This window comes from Macrotis lagotis, chromosome 6 (assembly GCF_037893015.1).
Source record: "Macrotis lagotis isolate mMagLag1 chromosome 6, bilby.v1.9.chrom.fasta, whole genome shotgun sequence".
NCBI classification, from domain to species: Eukaryota; Metazoa; Chordata; class Mammalia; order Peramelemorphia; family Peramelidae; genus Macrotis; species Macrotis lagotis.
The window spans coordinates 27,699,543-27,723,845 of record NC_133663.1 but is presented as its reverse complement, the minus strand read 5'-3'; the positions used below and the strand labels follow the sequence as shown (position 1 = coordinate 27,723,845).

The 24,303-nt window shown below is 35.4% G+C and overlaps 1 protein-coding gene across 1 annotated transcript in view; it reads left to right on the top strand.

The window, feature by feature from the left end:
• Positions 1 to 22,812, top strand: part of PDCD10 (programmed cell death 10) — a 47,760-nt gene extending 24,948 nt beyond the window's left edge. Inside the window, exons 3-8 of the mRNA XM_074190857.1 lie at positions 1,610 to 1,663; positions 5,227 to 5,344; positions 12,646 to 12,772; positions 16,797 to 16,875; positions 17,594 to 17,676; positions 19,607 to 22,812. Of these exons, the coding sequence (XP_074046958.1) occupies positions 1,610 to 1,663; positions 5,227 to 5,344; positions 12,646 to 12,772; positions 16,797 to 16,875; positions 17,594 to 17,676; positions 19,607 to 19,688 (543 nt within the window). The 3' untranslated portion in view covers positions 19,689 to 22,812. The remainder of the gene's footprint in view (positions 1 to 1,609; positions 1,664 to 5,226; positions 5,345 to 12,645; positions 12,773 to 16,796; positions 16,876 to 17,593; positions 17,677 to 19,606) is intronic.
• The last annotated feature ends 1,491 nt before the right edge of the window (positions 22,813 to 24,303 follow it).

Below are 24,303 nucleotides of genomic sequence, written 5' to 3'. Positions count from 1 at the left end.
ATTTAGTTTAGACATTGCACAAAATTGAATCTTTGAGGCTTCTAAGCATGTTATCCTGAAATAATATATTTTATATTTGATAGAATATATTAGAAATATCAAATTAATTAAACTCATGATCCAACATCTCATGTCACTGTTCACTTCCCTAAGTATTTATTAAGTGCCAGATGTATGAGAGTCTCTATAGGATACTACTTACACAAATACAATCAGTTCTGCTATAACAAATTCTAAAAATCACTGTACTGTGCAAAACCTCAATTAAAAAACCACAGGGTTTATGGGGAAAATGAGGTCAGGCATAATGCTTAAATAGTCAGTGACACATTTTTAAAAAAGAGAGGTCCCTAGTCAAGATGACTGCATGTTTTTGTCCACCTTCAATACTATTAATAAAAAAAATGGCTGGGTTGTGGTCTCAGGCTGCTCCTCCCTGAACCTTAGTTCCAACAAAGCCCAGACTGAAAAAATCTCATACAATTGAGCCTCACTGAAGACCAGAGGCTGAGGCAAAAGGTTGTAGGGGAGGTGGCATGGGCCAGCCCTCCACCCACAGCTCCTAGTGCATCTGGAGATTTACTGGAAATACAACACTTTACCTTGAAAAAAGACCAGAAGTTTGCTTATGAAAATGGAGATTGGACAGGATACAGTTTTTGAGTTATTGTGAAGTGGTAGTTTTCTGCATTCTTGCTGTTTCTTGTTAATGAAATTATAATTAAGCAAACGGGAAATTTGTGTTATGCTTTAATTGTTCCCTAATCAGTCTTAAACCGAATTTCATGTTTTCAAAACATGCTAACTATACTGTATAGTTCAAAATAGAATATAAAAAATTCTTTTGAGAGAGATAACAAATGTCATAGAGAACCAAGAAGGGAGTGAAATGCATGTCCACCAGTAGCCCAGATAGCTATCTCATTTTTCAGGGCTTTTTATAAACTAACATAATGTATTGTTTTGAGTTTTATTTATTTTTTTCCCTTTCTACTGAAAAACTATAAAAGCGGTGTCTCATGAGTCATTAGGAGGTAAGAGAAGCCAGAAATATTAAGCAGTATTTTTATCTTTTAATTTAGATCTGTGACCATGAGCATTTCACCAAATATTTGATCAGCAGAACTCTGCCAGTAGCCAGAGATACTTCTCAAACCCAATGAGTTATTTAATTCTAACCCAGGCAGAAGGTAATTTCCCATGAACTAAAGGAAAGTATTAGTTCTGCTAAAAGACTTTTCTCCTTAAAATGTATCAAATAGAATATAATTTCTAACAGAAGTATAGAACTCTTGGCAAAGCATGTTGGTTTTAAATTAAATGGCAGATATAAAACTTTATTAGTTAGAAATTAAATATTCATCTTTAATTTTAAACTTACTAAAGAAAAAAGGTTATCTATAATTCTTGGTGGTTCTCTAATGAAAATTTTGTGTAGATGAGCTATTGATTCAGTGCCCTGTTGACAATTTAAGGGCATTGACAAGAATTGTTTCTAATTGAATTATGGTTACAGCAAAGTGATTACTGTAGAATTAAGATTCAGATAGGTCACTTATGCTCTCTTAAATAAATTGGCATTACTAATGACTTTAAACTTTTATTACAGCTAGAACGAGTAAATCTGTCTGCAGCTCAGACACTGCGAGCAGCTTTCATCAAGGTGAGAAACTCATAATTTATTAGAATGATTTAAATAAGTTATTTATGTGTTTAAGCTGTTTCATAATCATTGCTGACTTTCCCTTTTAATGAAAACCTCAGTTGCCTTTTCTTTGGACTTTACTTAGAGAGGGGAGGGAAACTGAAGGCTAAAAGGGTCTTAAAACCTTTCTCTCCTTCATTAATATTTCATTATGTACACCTAGTGCTTTAGGTGTTGGTCTGTTTTAAATGTTTCTCTCCTTAGCTACTTTGGGAATTTTTAGGGTTTATTATCATAATTTGAATTGAAACAATTTCTTTGTAGAATTACATCACAGAAGACAATGGTCCTTGACAGTATTTATTTACTAAAATGCAATGGTTTGTTAAACTCCAAAACTAGGTTTTAAATATGAAAGAAGATGAGTATTTCATTAGCCTAAGGACATTTTCATGCTTTGTGGTGAGAAAAGACAAAATTTTGCACTTAATGGATAAAACACAAACAAATATCCAGATTTGTTAAAATATGAAAATTATGGATGCATTTCTACTCTTGGTACTTTGCCAAAGATATATACCTGAAAACTTTGAATTCATTTTTAAATTTCTATTTGGCATGTTTTTACATTTTTCAGTTTTATTCATGTTTTGATTTTATATTACAAATATTTACAGATTGCTCCTGTCTTTTGTAACAGTGTAAAACTATTAATACAGTGACCTCATCTGAAAGTTCATGCAGCAATTCACGGTCTGAAGCACCCACACATAGGCTTCCTATTAAAAAATAAATTAAGAAATCTATTTTTCTCTCCCACCAACCACTAAGAAAAAGAAAGAAAATTTCTTTTAACCATTATGCATAATCAAGCAAAACCAATTCCCCCAACATCTGTATGTAAAAATACATGGCTTATTTTGCATTCTAAATCTATCACCAGTCAGTAGGTAGATGTTAAGTTTCATCATTATTTCTCTGGAATCACAAATAGTCATTATATTTATTATATTTCTTATAACTTTAAGCATTTGTTGTTAAAATAATTAACACTATAAATTCTGGTTCTGCTCAGTTAATTTTCAGTTCTACTAAAGTCTTCAAAATTCTTCACTTTCACAGTATTGCTCTTATGATATAAATTTTTTGCCTGGCTCTGCTCACTTCATTCTACATCAGTTCATATAAATATGATATAATATAAGTATAATATAATATATAATATTAATATAATATAATAAATATAAATATTTCCATGTCTTTTTTGAAACCTTCTCTTTCCCTTTTATTCCAGCATATTCACTCTCTAGCCTATTCATATCCCACAACAACTGTCTTTGTTTACATTAAATAACGCTTTGCTGTTCTTCAGATTGGTGTGATTTGTAAAGTAATGTGTCAGTTAAAATTATAATCAAGTTTTCATTTGGATTCAGACACAACATATTTCACTAAAGACCAGATATATCGTCCAGATAAATCTTTTTTATTTGTGGTACATCAGATTGAGTTCTTGATGTCACCAAATGACTAACCTTACTATCTCTCTTCCCACAAGTCCATTTAAGTTAGAGATTATATTTTAAAATACTATTTTTTTTGAGATACTTATTATGCCAAAGGCAAAAATAAAATTAAAGGGTCATGGAGTCATATAAGTTTTTAGATCTTAGAAATCACTGCCCATGGATTAAAGAATGGCTAAACAATTGTAATACATAAATGCTATGTAATATTTTTGTGCTATAACATGTGATGAATGAGATTAATGTAAAGAACTAATATAAAGTTCTAATATAAAATATTAGAGCTACATGAAATAATGTGGTGTTGTCAGCAGAGCCAAGAAAACAATTTATACAATGACAACAATAGTGTGAATGGAAATAACAACCACCTATAAAGACTTTAATCAAATATAAAGATCAGCGAGAGCTCAGTATTTGAACTCAGGTAATCCCAATTCTGTGGATTGCAGACTGTTCACCCTGCCTTTCTGCTCTTCATGGTGAGAATTCATATTTATACATAACTGTAAAGTCATCTAGTCCAACCCATTCACTTAATAGCAATATTAAGTTTGAGAAAATAACTGATTTTCCACAATTATACAACTTGAAGTATCAAAGTTCTTTGGACTTTCTAACTACTCTATTACCTAGTATTGCCACTCTTTAAACAGAATCCCTTAAGGACAGTCTTTTATATAGAGATAGATAAATGGTTATAGATATTAGATAGAAATTAATATCCATGTAGCATACATAATAATCCTGTCTATACAGAACATAATTCTTTAGTTGTCCAAAAGAATATTTGTAGTTGTCTCAGTATTTAAAACTATACTAAGACTTTGGAGACAGCCTATGCATAAAGAGATGGGTAATGTTTAGGAGTATAAGTCAGTATACACATACTGTGGTCTGTAGAATATCTATCAAAATGAGTTTAGCAGAAGCAGTAACATTTGTCAGTAGTCCATTTCTTGATTGAAACATGTCAATGTATGTTCCTTATATATCAGTCTACAACTTTGTATGTGTTTCCTCCAATTTAATAAAAACTAAAATGTAATGCTATAAGTCTAAGAGAAATTGTATTCTTGATGACATCACAAATAAATTGAAGAGGTTAAAGTATACTTGATATAATTAGAAGCAAAAAAGATTGCCTTCTGATTAAAATCATAAATGTGTGCCTATCTTGGCCACTTTATACAAAGATAAGGGCATGAGCAGTGAGAAGTATTAAATTTGCAGGCTTCCCCAGAAGAAAAAAAATAAACCTAAAGTGTGACTTTTAAAAGAATAAAAGATAACACCTAAAAAAAAGATACAAAGGAGAAAAGTAAGGTAGTACCTAATTTGAGTGAACTGAAAACTTTTTATGATCAGATTTTGAATGGCTGGGAAGTTTTTATACCTTAAGGAGTATAAGGAATAGCACATGACCTGAAAGTTGGTCAATGAGACATTCTCAGACTGTAGTCAGAGATAGAAGTGATGATCTAGACAAAGAAGTAATATTTTCAGGTCAAAAACAAGGAAAGAAATGGAAATGACTTAAGTAAGGAGTTAAGGATTCTATTGCTCCCACAAAATCTTTAAAAAATATTCTGTGTCATTTTTTGAAATTGTTAGTAGAGATGTTAAAATATTGGAAAGGCTAAAGAGATAAATATGCCAGCATGATCCCTAATCTAAAATACAGTCTTGAGAAACTGTATAATTAGGAAAAAAAGGAATTATAAGAAAACAACGTGTGTCAGGGCCAGCGGCAGAAGGCTTTTTGTTCATTTTGTTCCTCAAGAATATAAAGATAGAGTTTGAAATATTTGATATTTTTTCTCTCAAATAGAAGATGGGTAGTAACTGTAGTGAAAAGTTGCACTGATGCAGAAACAATGGTAAAACTCCAGAAATTACTGCAGTTTTGCAAAAGGGCTACAGATGAGCCTAGTCTTTATCTGTTGGACTTTAGAAAGCCCAGTGATGCAGACAAATTGTATCTAAAGCTTAGGCTTGACTTCAAAGTATTTGTTTGCTTTCTCTTTTCAATTTTGACTTTCTTCCTTTGTCTAGGCTGAAAAAGAAAACCCAGGTCTCACCCAGGACATCATTATGAAAATTCTGGAGAAAAAAAGTGTAGAAGTTAACTTCACAGAGTCCCTTCTTCGTATGGCAGCTGATGATGTAGAAGGTATCAGAAATCAGAACCTATATTTATATTTTTTAATGCCTTGAAATTTCTGAATCACAAAAACTTTGTGGAATAAAGAAAAACTTTGAACTTTTAGATGAAACATTTACCATTTTAATTCTTTTTTCAGTCACTGACCTATTATAGCTAAGGTCACTAAAAGATAACAGATATAAGTATTTATTAGAACTTAACTACTTAAATAGAACAATTAAATTTTGATCCTACCCTCATATGAGGGGATTTCATTATACAAATTGATTCTCCCTCAAACTCCTTTAACTGTTTAGTTCCTTACCCTATTCATTTCCCATGGCCTACTCTTTTGTCCCACCTCATCCATATACAAAAATGATCCTATCCTTGATCTTGCCATCACCCACAATCTACTACCTCTTTGTTCAAAAACTCTGAATTCCCTTTCTGACCATTTTCTTTCTACCTCTTGTTCTGCTTTCCTTTACAAAATCCTACTCTTGTTTCTACACAATGACCTAGAATAATCCCTTGACCTCTCAGTTATCTCCCAGACCTCTGCACTGACCACTCTCTTCTCTTTTCTCTATTTTGAATCTTTGGTAAATCAGGTCATCTTTACTCTTGAGTCTGATCCATTTATCATAGTGTCAAACATCTCCTTGAACTACTTATTCCCACCATGTACTATAATACAATGTGTGATTTACAAAAACAAAATACTATAGTTATCTACAATTGTGATTGAGTTGAAATTCTCTCCATGTATTCTTAAAATTATCTTCCTTACCTGAAGTCTTTTATATAGTAATATGTTGACCAGTTAGCATTACCAAAGGAATTAATATTAAAATGATCAATTTAGGGTCTGAGTTTGAATACTCTGATGAAATTAGGGTTTTTCAGAACTATGGGGAATTAACATTGAGGCAGAGTTTGTAGAAAAATGTATTCTGACCAGAAATAAATAGCAGTTTCAGTATAGATTTCAGCACTTTTAATTTACTTGAAAAAATATTAATAATGAGTTTAACAGTGATGGCCAATTAAATTCTTAATCTATTTCATTTGCATTTCAAATAAATATTTCCACCTTTTAACTATGATTAGGGGTGGCTAGGTGGCGTAGTGGATAAAGCACCGGCCCTGGAATCAGGAGTACCTGGGTTCAAGTCCGGTCTCAGACACTTAATAATTACCTAGCTGTGTGGCCTTGGGCAGGCAAGGTTTTTGCCTTGCAAAAACCTAAAAAATAAAATAAAATAACTGATTAGATTGTAAGATCCCTGTGTCCAGGCATGGTGTCTTTTTCCCTTATATTCTTCTGTACATTTTACAAAAGATAGCTAACTAGTGAAGCTATTCATGCAACTTATGCAGTCCTTTTTATGTGCAGAATATTATTCTTAGCCCTGAGATACAGAGAGATAATTCCTGCCCTCATGGGCAGTCTTTGACTGTGATATGATGCAACTACAAATAACCCTAATAAAAGTATTATACAAGTGCTCATGATTGTTATGTAATCAGTGAAGACCTCACTGATATGTTTGCAATAGAATTGGAGTTTGAAAGATAATTAGACTTTTATTTTATCTATTTAGTATTTTATTTTCCCTGTTGCATGTAAAAACAATTTTTGATGTTCATTTTTAAAACTTTTGAGTTCCAAATTCCCTTCTACCCCTCTAACTCCCCCCCATATTTAGAAGATAAGCAATTCAATATAGGTTATGCATGTGTAGTTATGTAAAACATTTCCATAATAGTCATGTTGTGAAAGGAAACAGAGACCTTCCCCCCCCCCAAAAAAAAGAAACCTCAATAAAAATAAAAGTATGTTTAATTCTGAATTCAGACACCATCAGTTATTTTTCTAGGGAGGGCTGCTATTCTTTATCATAAGTCCTTCAGAGATGTCTTGGGTCATTGTATTGCTGATAAAAACATAGTCATTCACAGCTGATCACTCTACAACATAGCTCTTACTTTGTAGTTTGTATAGTACATTTTACTTCCATCACCTCATGTAAGTCTTTCCAGGTTTTTCTGAGAGCATCCTGCGCATCATTTCTTATAGCACACTAGCATTCCATTATAATTAGAAACCACAACTTGTTCAGCCATTCCCCAATTAATGGGCATTTCCTTAATCTCCAATTCTTTGCTAGCAGAGAAAAACTGCTATAAATATTTTTGTATATGTGGGTCTTTTCCTTTTTGCTTTTTATCTCTTGGGATGCAGACCTAGCAATGGTATAGCATGGTTTTATAACCCCTTTGGGTTTAGTTCAAATTGCTCAACAGAATGTTTGGATCAGTTCACAATGAGTTAGACTTCTTTAGATGTAGAAATGGGGAAGCAGCATTCTGAGCATACTTGGTAAAATACATGAGCCGAAGTGCCAAGGTACCTGCAATATGGCTTGGTAAGTAAGGTATTATAAGGTTATGGCAGGCTTAATGACAGTAAGGAGTTGGCTTAGTTCAATTTGAGTAGAAGTATATCATGAGAGGGGGCGTCTAGGTGGCGTAGTGGATAAAGCACTGGCCCTGGAGTCAGGAGTACCTGGGTTCAAATCTGGTCTCAGATACTTAATAATTACCTAGCTGTGTGGCCTTGGGCAAGCCACTTAACCCTGTTTGCCTTGAAAAAACCTAAAAAAAAAAAGTATATTATGAGAATATCTGTAAATCTAGGAGGAGATTTTCAGGGAAGATTGGGGGATGGGGTGGACAAGCATGGAAAGAGAATTAGCATTTTGGTGAAGGTACAAAAAAATACTGAAGAAATTAGCTCCTTTAAAATTAGAATTGAACAGGAGGAAGCTAATTACTCCACTAGACATCAAAAAAAAAAAATCAGAATGAAGGAAAAAATAAAATAGGAAATATCTCATAGGAAAAACAAGTGATCTAGAAAATAGAGGTAATTTAAAAATTATTGGTCTGCCTGAAAGTCATGGATAAAAAGTATTTGTTGTATTTCAAGAAATTTTAAAAGAAAAATTGCCCTCATAACTTAGAACCAGAGGGCATAACAGAACTTAAATTTATAGGACGTCTTCTTAAAGTAAATGTCAAAATGAAAACTCTCAGAAATATCATACCAAAATCTCAAACTTCCAGATTAAGGAGAAAATACTGCAGTCATCCTGAAAGAATAGATAATATTGAGTAATGGGTTCACACAAGATTTAGCAGCTATCTTGATCAAGAAGCAGATGGTTTAGAATGTAGGTGCCCAATCTTTTAGCTCTTCTGGGCCTCATTGCCCAACAAAAATTTGTCATGGGGCACATATAAAATTTAATATTCATTTATGACTACAGTGTAACCCATATTACCAATTAGTATATAGTTAAATGTAATAATATCACGTGAATGAATTTTGAGGGATGTACATGGCCCATGAGTCACAGATTGGGCACACCTGTTATTAGAACATGATATTCCAAAAATCAAAAGAACTAGGATTGCAATCAAAGGTAACCTCCCAGCAAAACTGAGCATAATCCTCAGAAGGGAAAAATGGATATTTAATGAAGAGAAGTTTCAGAAAGTCCAGATGAAAAGACCAAAACTGAATAGAAAATTTGACACTGAAACATAAGACTCAAGAGAAGCATAAAAAAGTAAACATGAATGGGAAATCATAAGGAACTTATCCATTCCTTTGTGGGAAAATGATACATATAGCTCCTAAGAAATTTATCACTATTAGGGCAGTTAAATGGAGTCTACATAGAGGATATTGATATGAGTATATTATATGGGGAGGATCTTAGGAGAAATAGAAAAGTGAGAAAAGAATTCATTGGGAAAAGGGAGCCAGAAAGGGTAAATTAAATTATGTCATACAAAATAAGCACACAAGGACAAATTTTTACAGTGGGAGGAAAAATGAGAGCAGAGAGTGGAGAACACATAAATGTTATTAAATGTTACTCTCATCTCAGCTGTTTCAGGGGAGGATAGAATACTCATATACCTGAGTACAAAAATTCATTTTACCAAAACAGGGAAATTTAGAGCAAAACGTATAAGCGAAAAGGAGGTAGGGAAGGGTAGATTAAGGAAGGTAGTGGTCAGAGACAAAACAGGGAAGGGGACAGGAATAAAGAAAAGGATAAAGATTAGTAAGATGTCAGGAAGTAGACAGTAAGCATAATTGAATATAAATGGGATGAACTCACTCACAAAATGGAAGGAGATAATAAAAGTTTAAAAAATAGAATCCAACAATATATTGTTTTACTTGAAACAAAGACAAAGAGAGGTAAATCAGGAGCTGGAGTAGAATCTTTTATGCTTTAGCTGATATAAAAATGACAAGGGTATCAATCATGAGCAGCAAAAGGACAAGAATATGAAGAAAGGGGAATCTGGCAATAAGAGAACTCAAACTATACAGTATTCATCAAAACAATCAGATACTCATTAAGAGAGTAATTGATCAATGGAATTGATTAGGTATACAGAAATATGAGTATAATAACCTAGTATTTGAGAAACCTAATGATCTAAACTTTTGGGACAAAAACTCACAATTTGACAAAATCTTAGAAAACTCTAGTTTCATAAATACTAGGCATAGATCACTGTCTCACACCATATAACATGGTACAATCAAAATGGTTAAAAGATTTTGAAATCAAAGGTGATATAAACAAATTAAAGGGGTGTTGAAGAAATTACTTGTGATATCTATGAACAACATAAGAGTTCATGACTCATCAAAGGATAGACATAAAGTAGATAATTTTGAACATAGGAAATTAAAAAAGGGTTTGCACAAATAAAACCAATATAGCCAAAATTAGAAGGAAAAAAGCAGAATTCTAGGGAAATAATTTTACAAGTTTCTTTGATAAATGCTTTGTTTCTCTAATATATAGGGAATTGAGTCAAATTTATAAAATATGATTCCTTTCCTAATTGATAAGTGGTCATATGAATAGGCAGTTTTCAGAAGAATTCAAAACCTTTAAATAGTTATGAAAAAATTAAAACAACTCTAAACTACCACCTCACACTCTTTAGCTTGGCTAGCATAACAGAAAAAGAAAATGACCATGCTAGAGAGGGAATGATGTAATGCTGGTAGAAATGTGAACTAGTGCAAACATTCTGGAGAATGTTTTAGAACTGTATCCAAGGGTCTGTATAACTTTGACCCAACAAAACCATTCCTGAGCTATTTGCTAAAGATAACAAAGAGAAAGGAAAAGGTCTCATGGGTATAAAAACATATTTTCTGCAGTTCTTTTTGAGGCAACAAACACTTGTAAACTAAAGAGATACTCGTCTACTGCGGAATAGTCAAGCTATGGTATATAAATTTAGAACACTATTATAGTCCAATACAGGATGAAGAAAGTGGTTTCAGGAAAAACCTGGGAAGATTTGTATATAAATTGTTGCAAAGTGAATTGATCAGAACCAGAACAATGTACAGATGAACAGAAATATTGTTAACAATAACTATAAAAGACTTAGTAACTTCGATTTATACCATGATCCATAACAATCCCAAAGGAATCATGATAAAAAATGCTACTCATCTCCACCTAGAGAAACTGATGGAGGGGAGGAAAAAAACTACTTAGCTATCCACAGTAGGAAATTTTTTTTAAAGGGCAATGGTAAATATTATATTTGATTCACCATATTTCTTTAGTGCCTACTATATGCAAGGAAGCCACTATACTTGTACTCTTCAGGAGCTTGCATTCTGCAGGAGATAAAGAAATTCAGATCACTTCTGTAGAGGCATAATTAACAGAAGAATTGGGGGAGATTTCACTGACAGCATCTTGACTTGAGTTTTTCCATTTTTTCAGAAGTCAAGCTAAGACACTAGTATTATTTTGTCATATTGATTTTAGGAAATATTTGACAAATGTTGCAGAGAAGTCGAGGAGGGTAAGAATTAATGTAATTCCATCAAGCTTACTGGTTAGAATCCCATAAAAGAAAATAGTTTTTGATAGAATCATAGGTCCCTATCTAAAAGCCAGTGGTTTTTCTTGAAAATTAGTGGTGTCAAAAAAGAAGAAATGTTCAAGAGATTTGTAGGCCATCTGCAAATAGGGAAGATAAAAGTGTTATTAGGTAAATGACAATTGGAACTGATATTTCAGAAAATAAAGTATTGAAGGATTGTCTCAATAATGAAGACCTGGTTGAGATCTTAGAACCATACCTTTTTAGTGAATGACTTCATGACTTAGCTTAATGATATTCAGCTACCTCAGAACTGGGGAGAGGGAATCAGATAGTGGGTTTTTCACTTAGAGTTGGCTCAGCACATTTGGAATCAACAGCAGAAGGAAGACATGGAGGTGAGGGATTTGACTGTGACAGCTTGTGAATCATGAAGGAGGGGACTATCAAGCAAGACCAGCTGTAGGGAGAGGTGACACCAGATGTAGAGGAGGTTGGCTGACAGGAGACAAATAGGATTTGAGGGATCATCAGTCATGATGGGGAAAAGAAGGAATGTGGTTTCAGAGAGGTGGCTGGCTAGGTGTCCACTGTGCACCTAAAGTGTGGGGTAGAGATGGAGATCAGGAGTAGGAATGAGATTGGATTAAGTGCTTCATTTAAATCTTTGGTATGTCTTTGTATTCAGATCGAACTAGTTTCTTTTAAAAACCTAGACATTATGTATCCTCATGTATATGTGGACTGAATTTGTTTTTGTGACCACAGAGTTTGACTTGCTATCCATAATAAAATAACAAATTAAGTATATTCTTTCTTCATAATTGTTTTTTCTCTGAGAGGTCATTCTTCTGATAATAGTTCCTACCAGAATTTACTTATAATCTTTTTCATTTATTCCTTTCAGATTGGGGGTTAAATTATAACTGATCTCTTTTTTTAAAATCTTTTTTCAATTAAGACAAATCTATTTCTTCTCTATCCTCTCTGAGTGGGTAGGGTGAGTGGGGGAACAAAATCTGGTAATAACTATGAATAGACAAGCAAAACAAATTCATTATCATATTACCACCAAGGATACATGTCTCATTTTGCACCTTGAGTCCCTTACCTCTCTGTCACAAGGAGAGTAGCATGCTTCATCAGTCTTCTGGGATTTTGGTTGGTTATTACATTGATTAAATTTCTTCTGTCTTTGAAAGGTTTTTGTTTGTTTTCTCTGCTTTATTTTGGTTTCCACCATAGTTTTCCTTCACTGTCTTTCTGGTCAACTTTTGTCCCGAATACTTTACTCTTTGGCCACAACAGATTTTTAAGCCCAAGGACTTGAATTGAGAACTGGAGATATGTGACATTTTCTTTACTATTTCTTTTGTCAGAGTATATGATTGAGAGACCAGAACCTGAATTCCAGGACTTGAATGAAAAGGCCCGAGCACTTAAACAGATTCTCAGTAAGATCCCTGATGAGATCAATGACCGAGTGAGGTTCCTACAGACAATCAAGTAAGTGTTCTTCTCTTGGCATTTCTTTGGAGCAACCCCTAAGTGTTTTCATTTTATTGAATGTTTTAATTGATAGTTTTTACAGTTAATTGGCAGAGTACTGTTCAATTCCAGATTACTATATTTATCTCCAAGTTTTTTCAGGGTACAGTTTAAAAAAAATGAGAGGATGAAACATTGTTGTTAAACTATACACATTAATTATTTTGCATGTATAAACGGGAATAATCTGAAGCAAGGTGAATGTATGCATGCATGAAGGAAATTTAGACTAATGAAGATAAGCAAAGAGATTGGTTCAATTTAGTTCACCAAGAGCAAACATGGAAGACTAAGCATAGAGCAGAAGAGGGAACTCATTTACCTTCCTGGCTGTCCTGTGTGCAGAGAAAAGAGCCAGCAAAAATTCAAAGATTGTTCCAGATTTGTCATTGAAGAAAGACTTCTTTTGGAGTCAGAGGACCTTCACTCCAGTCTTTGACTCTGCCTCTGACTAATCCCATGACAGAAATTATTAGTCAATATACAGTCTCCCAGAGCCTCAGTTTCCTCCTCTGTAAAGTGACTGGCACTAATTAGCTCCTTTCTAGTTCTTAATCCATCTTCAAATATTTGAAAGATTATCTTGTGTCAGAGGAATGAGCCTTGTCCTACTTGGCCCATAGGACAAAAAGCAAGGGGAGATGGGGCAAAGTGAGATTGGAGCCAGGGAAGATGTTGTGACAATTAATTAGTGTGACACCAGTGTGACATAAACTGCCTGGGAGTTTGCATTCTGGGTACAGGGTTGAATGTTAGGAGGGAAGTTTTGTTCAGGTACTTAGTTCAGAACAGACCCCAGGGCTAGAAGGATTTAGAGGCAGCATCCTTAAGGCTGAGGTGGAGATCTTAGATTTAAAATTGAAAAATAAATAAATAAAAAGAAAAGAGAAATTATTGACAGAAAGAAAAGCCAGAAATAACAATATCAGCAACCCTAAGAAGTCTGCTCACATTTTCAAAGGAATTGGAGGTGTGTAAAACACTGACTGGGAGGCAAGACTATAATAATGTGAGTGTAAGTGATGTTCACAATATCACTTAGCTAGCCACTGTCTGTGGTCTGATTTGAATTCAGGTCTTCTGACTCCAAGATAACTATCTATTTAGAGCTCTGTGGGACCTTAGAGGTTATCAGTTCAAATTCCCTCACTTTACTCTGGCCCCCTGAGAATGGAGCTTGATTAACATATGATTGATATGAATGTTTTTAGGGATTCAGTTGGATATCCTTTGTTTCTTAGAAATTCCTGTTTGCCTGGAAATAGGATAACCATTGGTCCTGTGATTTCATTGAAAGTGGGAATTCCAAGCTAAGGAGAAGTCCCCTCTTATCAATGCAGGTCTGCACCCTTCCTGAAGTCAGGTACTCAGGGTCCCTTAGTTACTAGGTATCATATTGTAGTAGTTTCCAAATTGAGCATTTTTCCTGCCTCAAGACCAACTCTATTCACTGTAGCCATTGTCTTTCATACTTAGAAATGCTTCCTTTGTTAATAGAAATATTTTAAAATGCCTAAATTGTTTTTCTTCCCAAAGAAAGAAGCATTAGTATATGGAAAGGGATGTCTCTATCTAAATCTTAAGGCCTATCAGTGAATGTGTTTGATATTTAACAATGGGATAGATTACCTGAGAACATCATTGGCCAAAACTGGTGGTCTTAGTCTCTGAAATTTTTATTTATATGGCCACAACATAGAACTGAACACTTGACCCTGGTCTTCTAAACAACATATTCTAACCAGCTGAGAAATCTAAAAGTATTAAAGTAGCGATTGATAAATGCTTTTGTTGAGGATTGTAAGGATTCAGATGATTGAGAAATGTTACCTTTGATTTTACCCAGTCAATTCTCTTCCTATTACAAATGAAGAAACGATGACCCACATAAGAGACAAATATATCTGGAATTTCAGCTAGCCCAGGATTTGTCCTACAATACATACTGTGCTGAAAAACCAATTATGTTCCGTTAGTAGATTAGAAAACTCTAACCTAATATTAGTTAATATAGTCTTAGTTTCCCATTTAGAAATACTCATTTTCCTCAAAGGCAGAAGACCATGTGACTTATCTCCTCCGAGAGATCCTGGGTTTATACCCAATACCATCCCAGCAGGTTTCTATTTGCTTTGAAGCAGAGCCAAAGAGGCAGTTGTGTTTTTGACAGTTAAACTGAAAATGAGATGAGTGGACAAGCATCATTTCTACAAAAACTTAAATTTAGTGCCTTGTACTACTTTAAATTGATTGTACTTCCTTTGATACAAAGTTTTTGATAATATTACAGACAAGGAGGAGCCTCAAGGACTTTTTTTCCATTGTTCTTATTTCTATATTATCTGCTCCTTGGAATTTTTCCATTTCTTGTGTACTATTAGACCTTCTCTCAAGAACTTAAAGCACATTATTCTTGATTTACTATTTTAAAGGGGTGCCAAGCTACCATGACTTAAAATTTCTGATTTTTACAAATGCTAATTTAATCATTGTCTTCTTAAAAGAGGCACTGGAGGAACTCAGTATACATCAGGGATCCATAATTACATTAAGGTCATTGTTGCCTCCACTGGCACAGATCACATCCTCTGTACTGTCTGTGTGCTGCCTTAACCATTTCCCCACCTCACCCAACCCTTCTCCTGAGGAACTTCTCTGAGTTGAACTAGGTTGTTAGTTCTCTCTCATGTTAGACTGGGAGGCCTGGACTGTCTCTTACCCACAAGGAGGGGCTGAGTACTTGAAACAGTGGACTGTTTCAGAGCTTTGCATCACCTCTGTACTGTGAGGAGATGCCTGAGGGGGCTTGAATAGAATGTGGTGTTTTTATTGCATTGGTTGTGTGTTTCTTTTGCATTCTAGAAATGAAGATCTCAAATGACAGCTGAGACTAAAGGAACAAATTCAGGAGAAGTTTCCTTATGGCTCTTCTAAAACTGTAGAATGGTGGGACATTCAGAACTCTAGACAGTGATGTGATGTAAAGACAAAATGTGTCATTTGAAAAAGACCGCCTTGTGGATAAGTTGGAAACAAACTGCCAAGGGGCGAAGACTGGAGGTCTTATCCTCTTTTCTCAGAACTGAGAAGATAGTTAAATAAATGAGATAGTGTCAGCCCAGTATGTCACATATGGACATGGTTAAACCAGAAAACTGAATATATTCTGATATTGTAAAAGTACTAAAATGTCAGGAAGACGACATGAGTTCACATCCTTCCCTCAAACACTTTCTGGTGGTGTGTTTGACATTGGGAAAGTCACTTATTATCTCAGCCTCAGTTTCTTCATCTGCCTACTTCCAAGAGTCTAATAAAAATGAAAGAATATATGTAAATGTTAACTGTCATTTGTTATTTAAAAAGTTTGGGCATTGCTCTTGAGTTGAATAAGAGTTGCCAGTTAATGGATGGGAGTTTTGAGGGAACTGAAGTGAATTACATTGTGGAGAATAGTATTTTATCCTTAAGCTAGATATGAAACCTTGGAGGAATGTCCAGCAGGATTGAAACACAGAGTGGAGACAGAGAGTCCGTTGCATGGATTTTCTATGGGAGGTCTGAATTTGAAGACTAAATCAGCTGCAGAGGCCAGAGTGGGCATGGGACCAAAGATAAAGAAGGAAGTTACAGATTTCAAGAGATAAACTAAGGGAAAGATGGAATCACCCAAGCAGTTTTGAGTTATGAAAAGATCTCAGGGACTAGGTTTGGGAGAATGGAGAATATCCTGCATCCATGTATGTTCTTTAAATATTAGATTTGCCAGAATAAATGAGATTTACTACTCCCTATTTTTGTTCACTAGAATGACCTGATTAGCCAAATTTGGGAAATAAAAGTTGTCCTGGGAAGTCAGGTTTTACACCGAAGCTCCTCATTTGAAAATAAAAATTTTTCCCTTTTTTTTTCAGAAGCAGTAAAATGTCTATATTAGATGTGACTGATTTCAAAAACTACACAATTTTTCATTTCCCAACAGGGATATCGCCAGTGCAATAAAAGAACTTCTTGACACAGTGAACAATGTCTTCAAAAAATATCAATACCAGAACCGCCGGGTAAGTTGGGCAGAAGCTTGGGCCCCTCGCTTGCTACAAGCAATCCTATAGAAAAGTACTGAAGGCCCTTCCATTTTCAATATGCTTCTTGGCTGTGACTGACTGGTCCTGATCAGAAACTGGTCATCTTGATCCCGGTTTGTGATTTGATCGGTGTGGGGATTTCCTTCCTCTGGTCAGAGCACAGCCTCTTTACTTTAGCGGGGAGTCCCAGTGAGTTGTTGTGACTAACTTCTAAGCCTACATCTCTCCAGGCATAGCTAGGGAGATCTGTAAAGAACTGATATGCAATTGATTCATTGAGTTCTCCTTATTCCAAAGCTTTTCCAGCCTAGAATTGAACCCTGCCAGTCTGATCTTAGAGAATCCATGTTTGGGGGCGGCTCGGTGGTGCAGTGGATAGAGCGCCGGCCCTGGAGTCAGGAGTTCCTGAGTTCAAATCCGGTCTCAGACACTTAATAATTACTTAGCTTTGTGGCCTAGAGCAAACTACTTAACCCTATTGCCTTGCAAAAAACTAAAAAAAAAAAAAACCCAAAAAGAAAATCCATGCTTGCCTCCCCCCCACCCCATGAGGTCTTGAGAGCAGAGACTGGATGGCAGTGGTTGGTTGTCTGCTGATTTTGACTCTTATCAGCAGCCTTCACTGAGTGTTCTCTTGTGGGGTTGGAGGGTCTTAGCATGTTGTAATTTCACTATTGCATTTCTGTCTCTTTAGGCACTTGAACACCAAAAGAAAGAATTTGTAAAATATTCCAAGAGCTTCAGTGACACTCTGAAAACCTATTTTAAAGATGGAAAGTAAGTTCAGTGAAAATGATATGCTTTGATTTAATATGCAGGTTTAGTTCTCTGTGAGGAGTCCTAAAGCCATCTAAAGAAAACTATCCCATAAATATTAAAGTTGCATTTAAGCAAACTAGTTCATCAGGGAGTTAGTGGAAAGGGAACATTTTTAGGGTATATATCTTAAGTTTACAGAAATGTTGGCAAGAGATAGTCCAGATTGTATTTTATCATCATACACCTCAGTACTGGGACACTGACATGTGGACTTCTCATAGTCACAGTGTTGGGAGTTCAGGAGAGCCTCAAGCCTCTGGCCATGTTGGTCATCCACAGCCCTCAGGGAATGCATCTTGATGGCCAGCCACAGGCCTTTGACCTTTCATTAAGCTCTGGGAATCTTGCAGACAGGGCAGTGGTTGTGTCAGAATTTGGTACCTTTAATTCCTTGGAGGTGGGGATATTCTCTTCTAACTGTAACATTTTCAGGGACCATGGAGGCAGAAGGCACAACCCTTCCTTGTGTAGATAAGGGGAGGGGGAAAAAAGACTATTTGGCTCTAATGCTTGTCAACTGGATGACTGTAGACAGGTCATTTAGCCATTCAGAGATTTGGTTTCTTTTTCTTTTTCCTTTTTGATAAAATATGGGAAACAATTCTTGTCCTGCCAGCCTGCCTCACAAGGTTGTCTCTGTGGCTGCTGCCTGTGTCTTTAGCACCATGAGGTGATTTCAGCTTCAGCTTTGGATCTCCCTGGACTCAGTCCTGGTACTTGTACAGGCTCATTCCACATTGACTGTCTGCCACATCATGGAGGATTGAGAATGCTGAGACATGAGAGCTGATCCATTAATTGTCACTTGACATTTAATAAATTTTAAAAATCAGAGTCTGTTCAGCCAAGCAAACCGGTTTGAAGTTAGAAATGAACACATTAAATCAGGTTCTCAAACTTCAACAAAGAATATTTGTTTGGCTTGAACTGTTGTTCAAGTTGGATGTCATTTTTGGTCCCATTTTGTTCATGTTAATAATTTTTCTTTAAATTGACATCAATTTTTTCTTGATTTTCTTTTTGCTGAATCCAGTAATATACCAGATACTTTCAATGAAAGAATTTAGCTTAATAAAATAATGATTTCTGACTTTGAGTTAAAACACAACTAATGCGATGGGTTCATAAATCGGACATGTGTTCAAAATGACCAAACAGTGCTTTGACTGGGTTTCCCATATTTGAGGGTGAGGTTTCAGATTTTATAAAGGGGGAAAATATCTAGCTTTCAAAGAGGATGGAAGTCATGTCATTAGCATTGGATTATAATCATGTAAGTGGTCCTCCTGCCTGTCCCAGTGAATGCGCAGAATTAGAAGATGGTCAAGTTTAGAATCAGTTCTGATCTTGAAAGCAGTTCCTTTGTGTACTACACATTGCAGTACATAAGTTGAGACTAGTGAATAAAATGAATACTTTTAAAATAAGGCTTCACATTCAGTATTACTCATTTCCCATTCTCACTAATAATTGCTTGTATCTTTCTGGGTTGGGGATTTTGTTTAGGAGTTCTTCCATTCCTGGGGAGATTGAGATGAAGAATTATATTCTGATTAGCATGAACCTTGCACATTTCACATGGTGTTATTTTGAGGCAAATTCATAGGAAATCCAGGATGGGATGTAAGAGGATATTCCCTCACAACCGATCATCTTTAGCTTACCTTTTAGTACCAGAGGTACTGTAATTGGCAGACAACTGTAGGGTTATGGTCAATGATCACCCACTAGGAATTTCAAATATGAAAAAGCAAACAGTGATATCCCACAGAAACAATAGCTTCACTTTGGAAAGGTGTTCTTGTGAGTTGCAAGTTGTGTTAAAGATTAGCATTTTTCACTATATGGGTTTTTGCTTCTAAAAACTATCTCTGTTCTTTTATAACAGGGCAATAAATGTGTTCATAAGTGCCAACCGACTAATTCATCAAACCAACTTGATACTTCAGACCTTCAAGACTGTGGCCTGAAAATTGTATATGTTAAGAGCTGTATGTTTCAGTGGTGGTGTTAAACTGCTGCCTTTACTTGTAAATTTTAAAGTTTGACTGTATAAATTATCAGTCCCTCCTGAAGGGACCTAATCCAGGATGTTGAATGGGATTATTGCCATCTTACACCATATTTTTGTAAAACGTAGCTTAATCATAATCTTACACTGAAGATTTTGCATCACTTTTGCTATTATCATTCTTTTAAGAATTATAAGCCAAAAGAATTTACGCCTTAATGTGTCATTATGTAACATTCCTTAAAAGAATTGTAAATATTGGTGTTTGTTTCTGACATTTTAACTTGAAAGCGATATGCTGCAAGATAATGTATTTAACAATATTTGGTGGCAAATATTCAATAAATAGTTTACATCTGTTAAACATTTCTTTACTTGAAAAAAAATGTGTATAATCAGAAGACCAAGAAGACTTGGGAAAGTCTACAGAATTTCTAATGGAAGCTTATTAGCTGTTTGTCACATTTTAAAATAAGAAGAGTTCATATATATATAATATATATATATATAATATACATATATAGTCCTTAATCCATTTGGGCAAAAAGTAGTTAGTGAAAATGTTTTCACCAATTACTGTATATGAGGTACTGAAATATTTTTTCCATTATCTCTAGCCTCTTTCAAAAGACTTATTTGTTCATTAATAGTGTATTTACACTATTTTGTCACTTTCTGAGCTCAGAGATTTAAAGATTCTCATTCTGAGAAATAAGTCTTCTGTCAGGCCGGGTCCTAATAAGCTTTGCACACCTTTTTTCATACAACTTTAGCCCAAACTGGTAATAATTTGGGAATAAACCAATGCTGATTGGTGTGACATTGTTATGAGTGTTTATTATTACACTCTTTAAATATGTACAGTTTTGTTTCCCGATAGAGAAGTTTTAAGGAAATTATGTATCAAGTGTTCATGTCAAGTAATTTCATTTTCCATTTATGATAAAAAAAAATAAAGGAAAAAATAATTCAGAATTTGTTGATCGTATATAAAAAGTTTTAGGTTTATAACTAGTTTTTTATTGTAAGTTCTTAAGGAATTTTTTTTTTTTTAAAAAGGGGGTCAGAATTTTAGAGACTTAAGTTCATTAGAATGAGTAAAATGTGTTTATGGAGAAAGTGTGAGTTTATGTAAAAGTAGAAAGTCACTGGAAAACATTTTATAGCCCATTAATTTATGACCTTTTTTTAAACCATCTTTGTTTCTCCCCATTGAGATCTGCAGATAATAAAATTAATGAAATCAGCATTCTTTACTATTTATAATGTCATAAATCACTATTCTGGGAAGTAGATGAATGTTGTTAGATTTACTCTGTAGGCTATTTAAGAGAAAGACCAAATTAGCAAGTCTGTTTCTGGAAGCCAACTTTACAAAAGAAGTAGATACCTACTATTGTGCAGATAAGGGGAGGGGAAAAAAGACTTCCTACCCAGAAGGATCTTCTAGAAGGAGATTATACACAAAAGGAAAAGAAACTGGAGGGTGCCACAGTATGGAGTTTTTTTCCTAATTTACCTTTTTGCCACCAATTCCTCACTAGTCCATTCCTGTCAAGATTTTGTCCCAGAAAAAAGATGCATCAGTTATTAATTCCCTGATATTGAACTCCCAAGGGACCTTAAACCTTTCTCAAAAATTCTGCTGCCCCTTTTCCTTCACCTGATTCTAACAGTCAAATTAAGTGTAATCCCACATGCCAAACTGTGCTAAGCTTGGCATGGTGGGTACAAAGACAAAGAGTGAAGTAATCCCTACACTTAAGGAGTTTGTGCTTCTAATGGGGCCAATAGCAAGTCTAGGCATGTGGTAGAATTTGGCAAAAGTGAACTGGAGGGAGTGTGTTGTTCATTATTAAGAATAAGAGATCAAGCTACTCCTCGAATTCCATCCCAGCATCCACTTCATGGCCCCTGCCCAGGTTCCTTGTGAGAAGGCTCTTTCCAGACTCTTCCCTTCTGCCAAACAGTTTACCTGTTCCCCATGACTTGAGGTCTTTCCTAGACTTTGTTTTTTAATACCTTCACGAACACACACACAGGCCTCTTGGTCTTAACATCGATGAAAGATGTGTATATCATATTTATGGTTTGGTCATATGGGTGCCTTAAAATAAGGGCAATGCTCTCCAGCCATCAGATAGAAATGTGGAAATACTCTGGCTCTGATTAATGAGGCTTCAAAACACTTGTAAGATCGAATAGTTCCGTGATTTGAGTGAAGACAAGTGAAATCAGCCAAACATTTAGAATGCTCAACATTTGTTTACTGCAGATGGAGACTGCGGTCTTCTAGGGAAAAATCCTAATTCCTGGTTAACAACCTGATGTCTATAAACCCATGGAACAAGCTCATGTTAATTGACTCTTAAGTGAGAGAGTAGGTGAAAGAAAGTGGAAAATTATTCAAACACCTGTATAGATGGTGGGTTTGCAGGAGTTTGTGGAGAATTCGTGGCAGCCTTCTTTTTGTCCTTTATCACTTTGGAGCCTCACAGCAAACAGTGAGAGGTTCTGCAGATACTATTTCCTATTTTACAGAAGTGGCAACTGAGGTGCAAAGAGATGGAAAGATCCATCCTCATGTGGGTGGTACATATCAGAGACAGTATTTGAAGCTAGAATTTTCCTGAGATAGTTTGGGGCAATCAAAAGTACATGGGATTTGGAGTCAGATAAGATCTAGATTCAAATTCTGGCTCAGATACTTACTTGCCCTGTGATTCTGGAGGCCAAATCACTTAATCTCTTTAGTCTTCAGGTTCCTCATAAGTAAACAAAGATTGGATTTGATGAGCACTAAAGTCCTAACAGTTCTAAAGTGATGGATGGTCCTTGGCTTAGTTTTGAATCTTCTTCCTAAAACCAAACTGTCTGTGATCCTAGAGGCTAGCCTCCTTTACTTACTTTCCTGGACTTCAAATTTACCCTTAGGTCAAACGGGAGAGTTGGAACTAGATAACTGCTAAGACCCAGCCACCAGACCCAAGTGTCTTTTTCCTTAGACAAAGTAAGGGAGAAAAGTTTTCAGTTGCAAGAGTTCAGAAAGGGGCACAGACTGGAGAGGATTAGTATGTACCATCTGGGAGCAGCTTGGTAAGAATACTTTTCTCCATGAGGTTGATAGCTCCAGTGTGGAAATGGAAGATTCTCACAAATATCCTGAAATTACTATAGATAGCTTCAAAGATGGCTCTGGAAAAAAAAAGGATTGTGAGTTGTTTGTAAAGCACAATAACAGCAAGGCCTGGAGGAATATTTTAGGCACCATTACTTCATAAATGTGCTAAATGTTTCACTCAGCATGAAATAATTACAATATATTTTGATTTTCATTATGAAAAAATAATAGAAAAAAGTTAACTAGGAAAGCAAACATCTCTTCAGAAAGAATAACATTCCACTGGGTACCTTGCCTCCAAAGTTATAAATTAGGAACAGGAAAGCTCTCTCGATAAATGCCAGCCACTGGAATGTGAGGAATGAAGAGAAAGCAAGTACAGAAAGTACATGCTAATTGGTCTCCAATTTCTTTGAACAGAGACTGGAGTTAGAAATGGAAATGATGTTGCCATAGCTTTGGAGGACAAAAGCATCTTTCACACTTTCCCCTTAATTATCATTTGTCCCTTTCTTCTCTGTCTGATAGTTTCACTTTTCCATTTTCTGCCAAACTTTTCAGACAGTATTTGGAAGAGTTTGGTTTAGTGTGTTGTTTTGTGTTCTATTTCCATCACTTTGGCACTTCGACATTCACAAGCCCAAAAATATGCTAAGCTTCAGGAACTTTCCATCAAGGTCATTAAGAAAAACCGTCAACATCCTCTTGGCTAAAATGCAATGAAACAGCAGCCTTTAATGAAAAATGGATTGTCAAAACTATGCCACAATTGATTGAGAACCTCAATTTCATTTTTTATTTTCCCAGTATGTTCTACTTGAGGTGTTATTTTAGTAAAGGCACTGAGGAGAAAGAAACTATTGAATTAAAACTATAAGTGGTAATAATGCGTGGTTGTGGTGCAGAGACGAGGCTGCTGGTTTGGGTGTCAGGAATACTGCCCTCCCCCTTCTTCATATTCTGCCTCATACTCCGGGTCTGATTCTGGACAATCTCTTTTTCATCTGTCAAAAGAAGCTTAGTGGATGTCCTCAGGTCACTTCCATCTCTAAATGTACGATCTCCTAAAATCTTAAATGGCACAGTGGATAAAATACTGGTCCTGAGTTCAAATCCAGCCTCTGATCCATACTAACTGTGATCCTGGAAAAATCATTTAGCCCTGCTTGCCTCAGGTCCCCATCTTTAAAATGTAGAGAAGGGAAAGTAAACTCTTCTGCCTATGCCAAGAAGACCCCAAATGAGGTCACAGAGCTGGATTAAAGATTGTGTAGATCACCACAAAATGGGGCAAGCCCTCAAAGAGACAGGAATAGTAGATGACCTTACCTGTCTGAGGACCAAGAAGTAAGCAGGTTAGGGCTGAACATGGGACAACTGACTGGTTTAAGATCGGAAAAGAACTAAAATAGACAAGACTGAACAAGATCTCAAGTATGCAAAGCCCCATGGA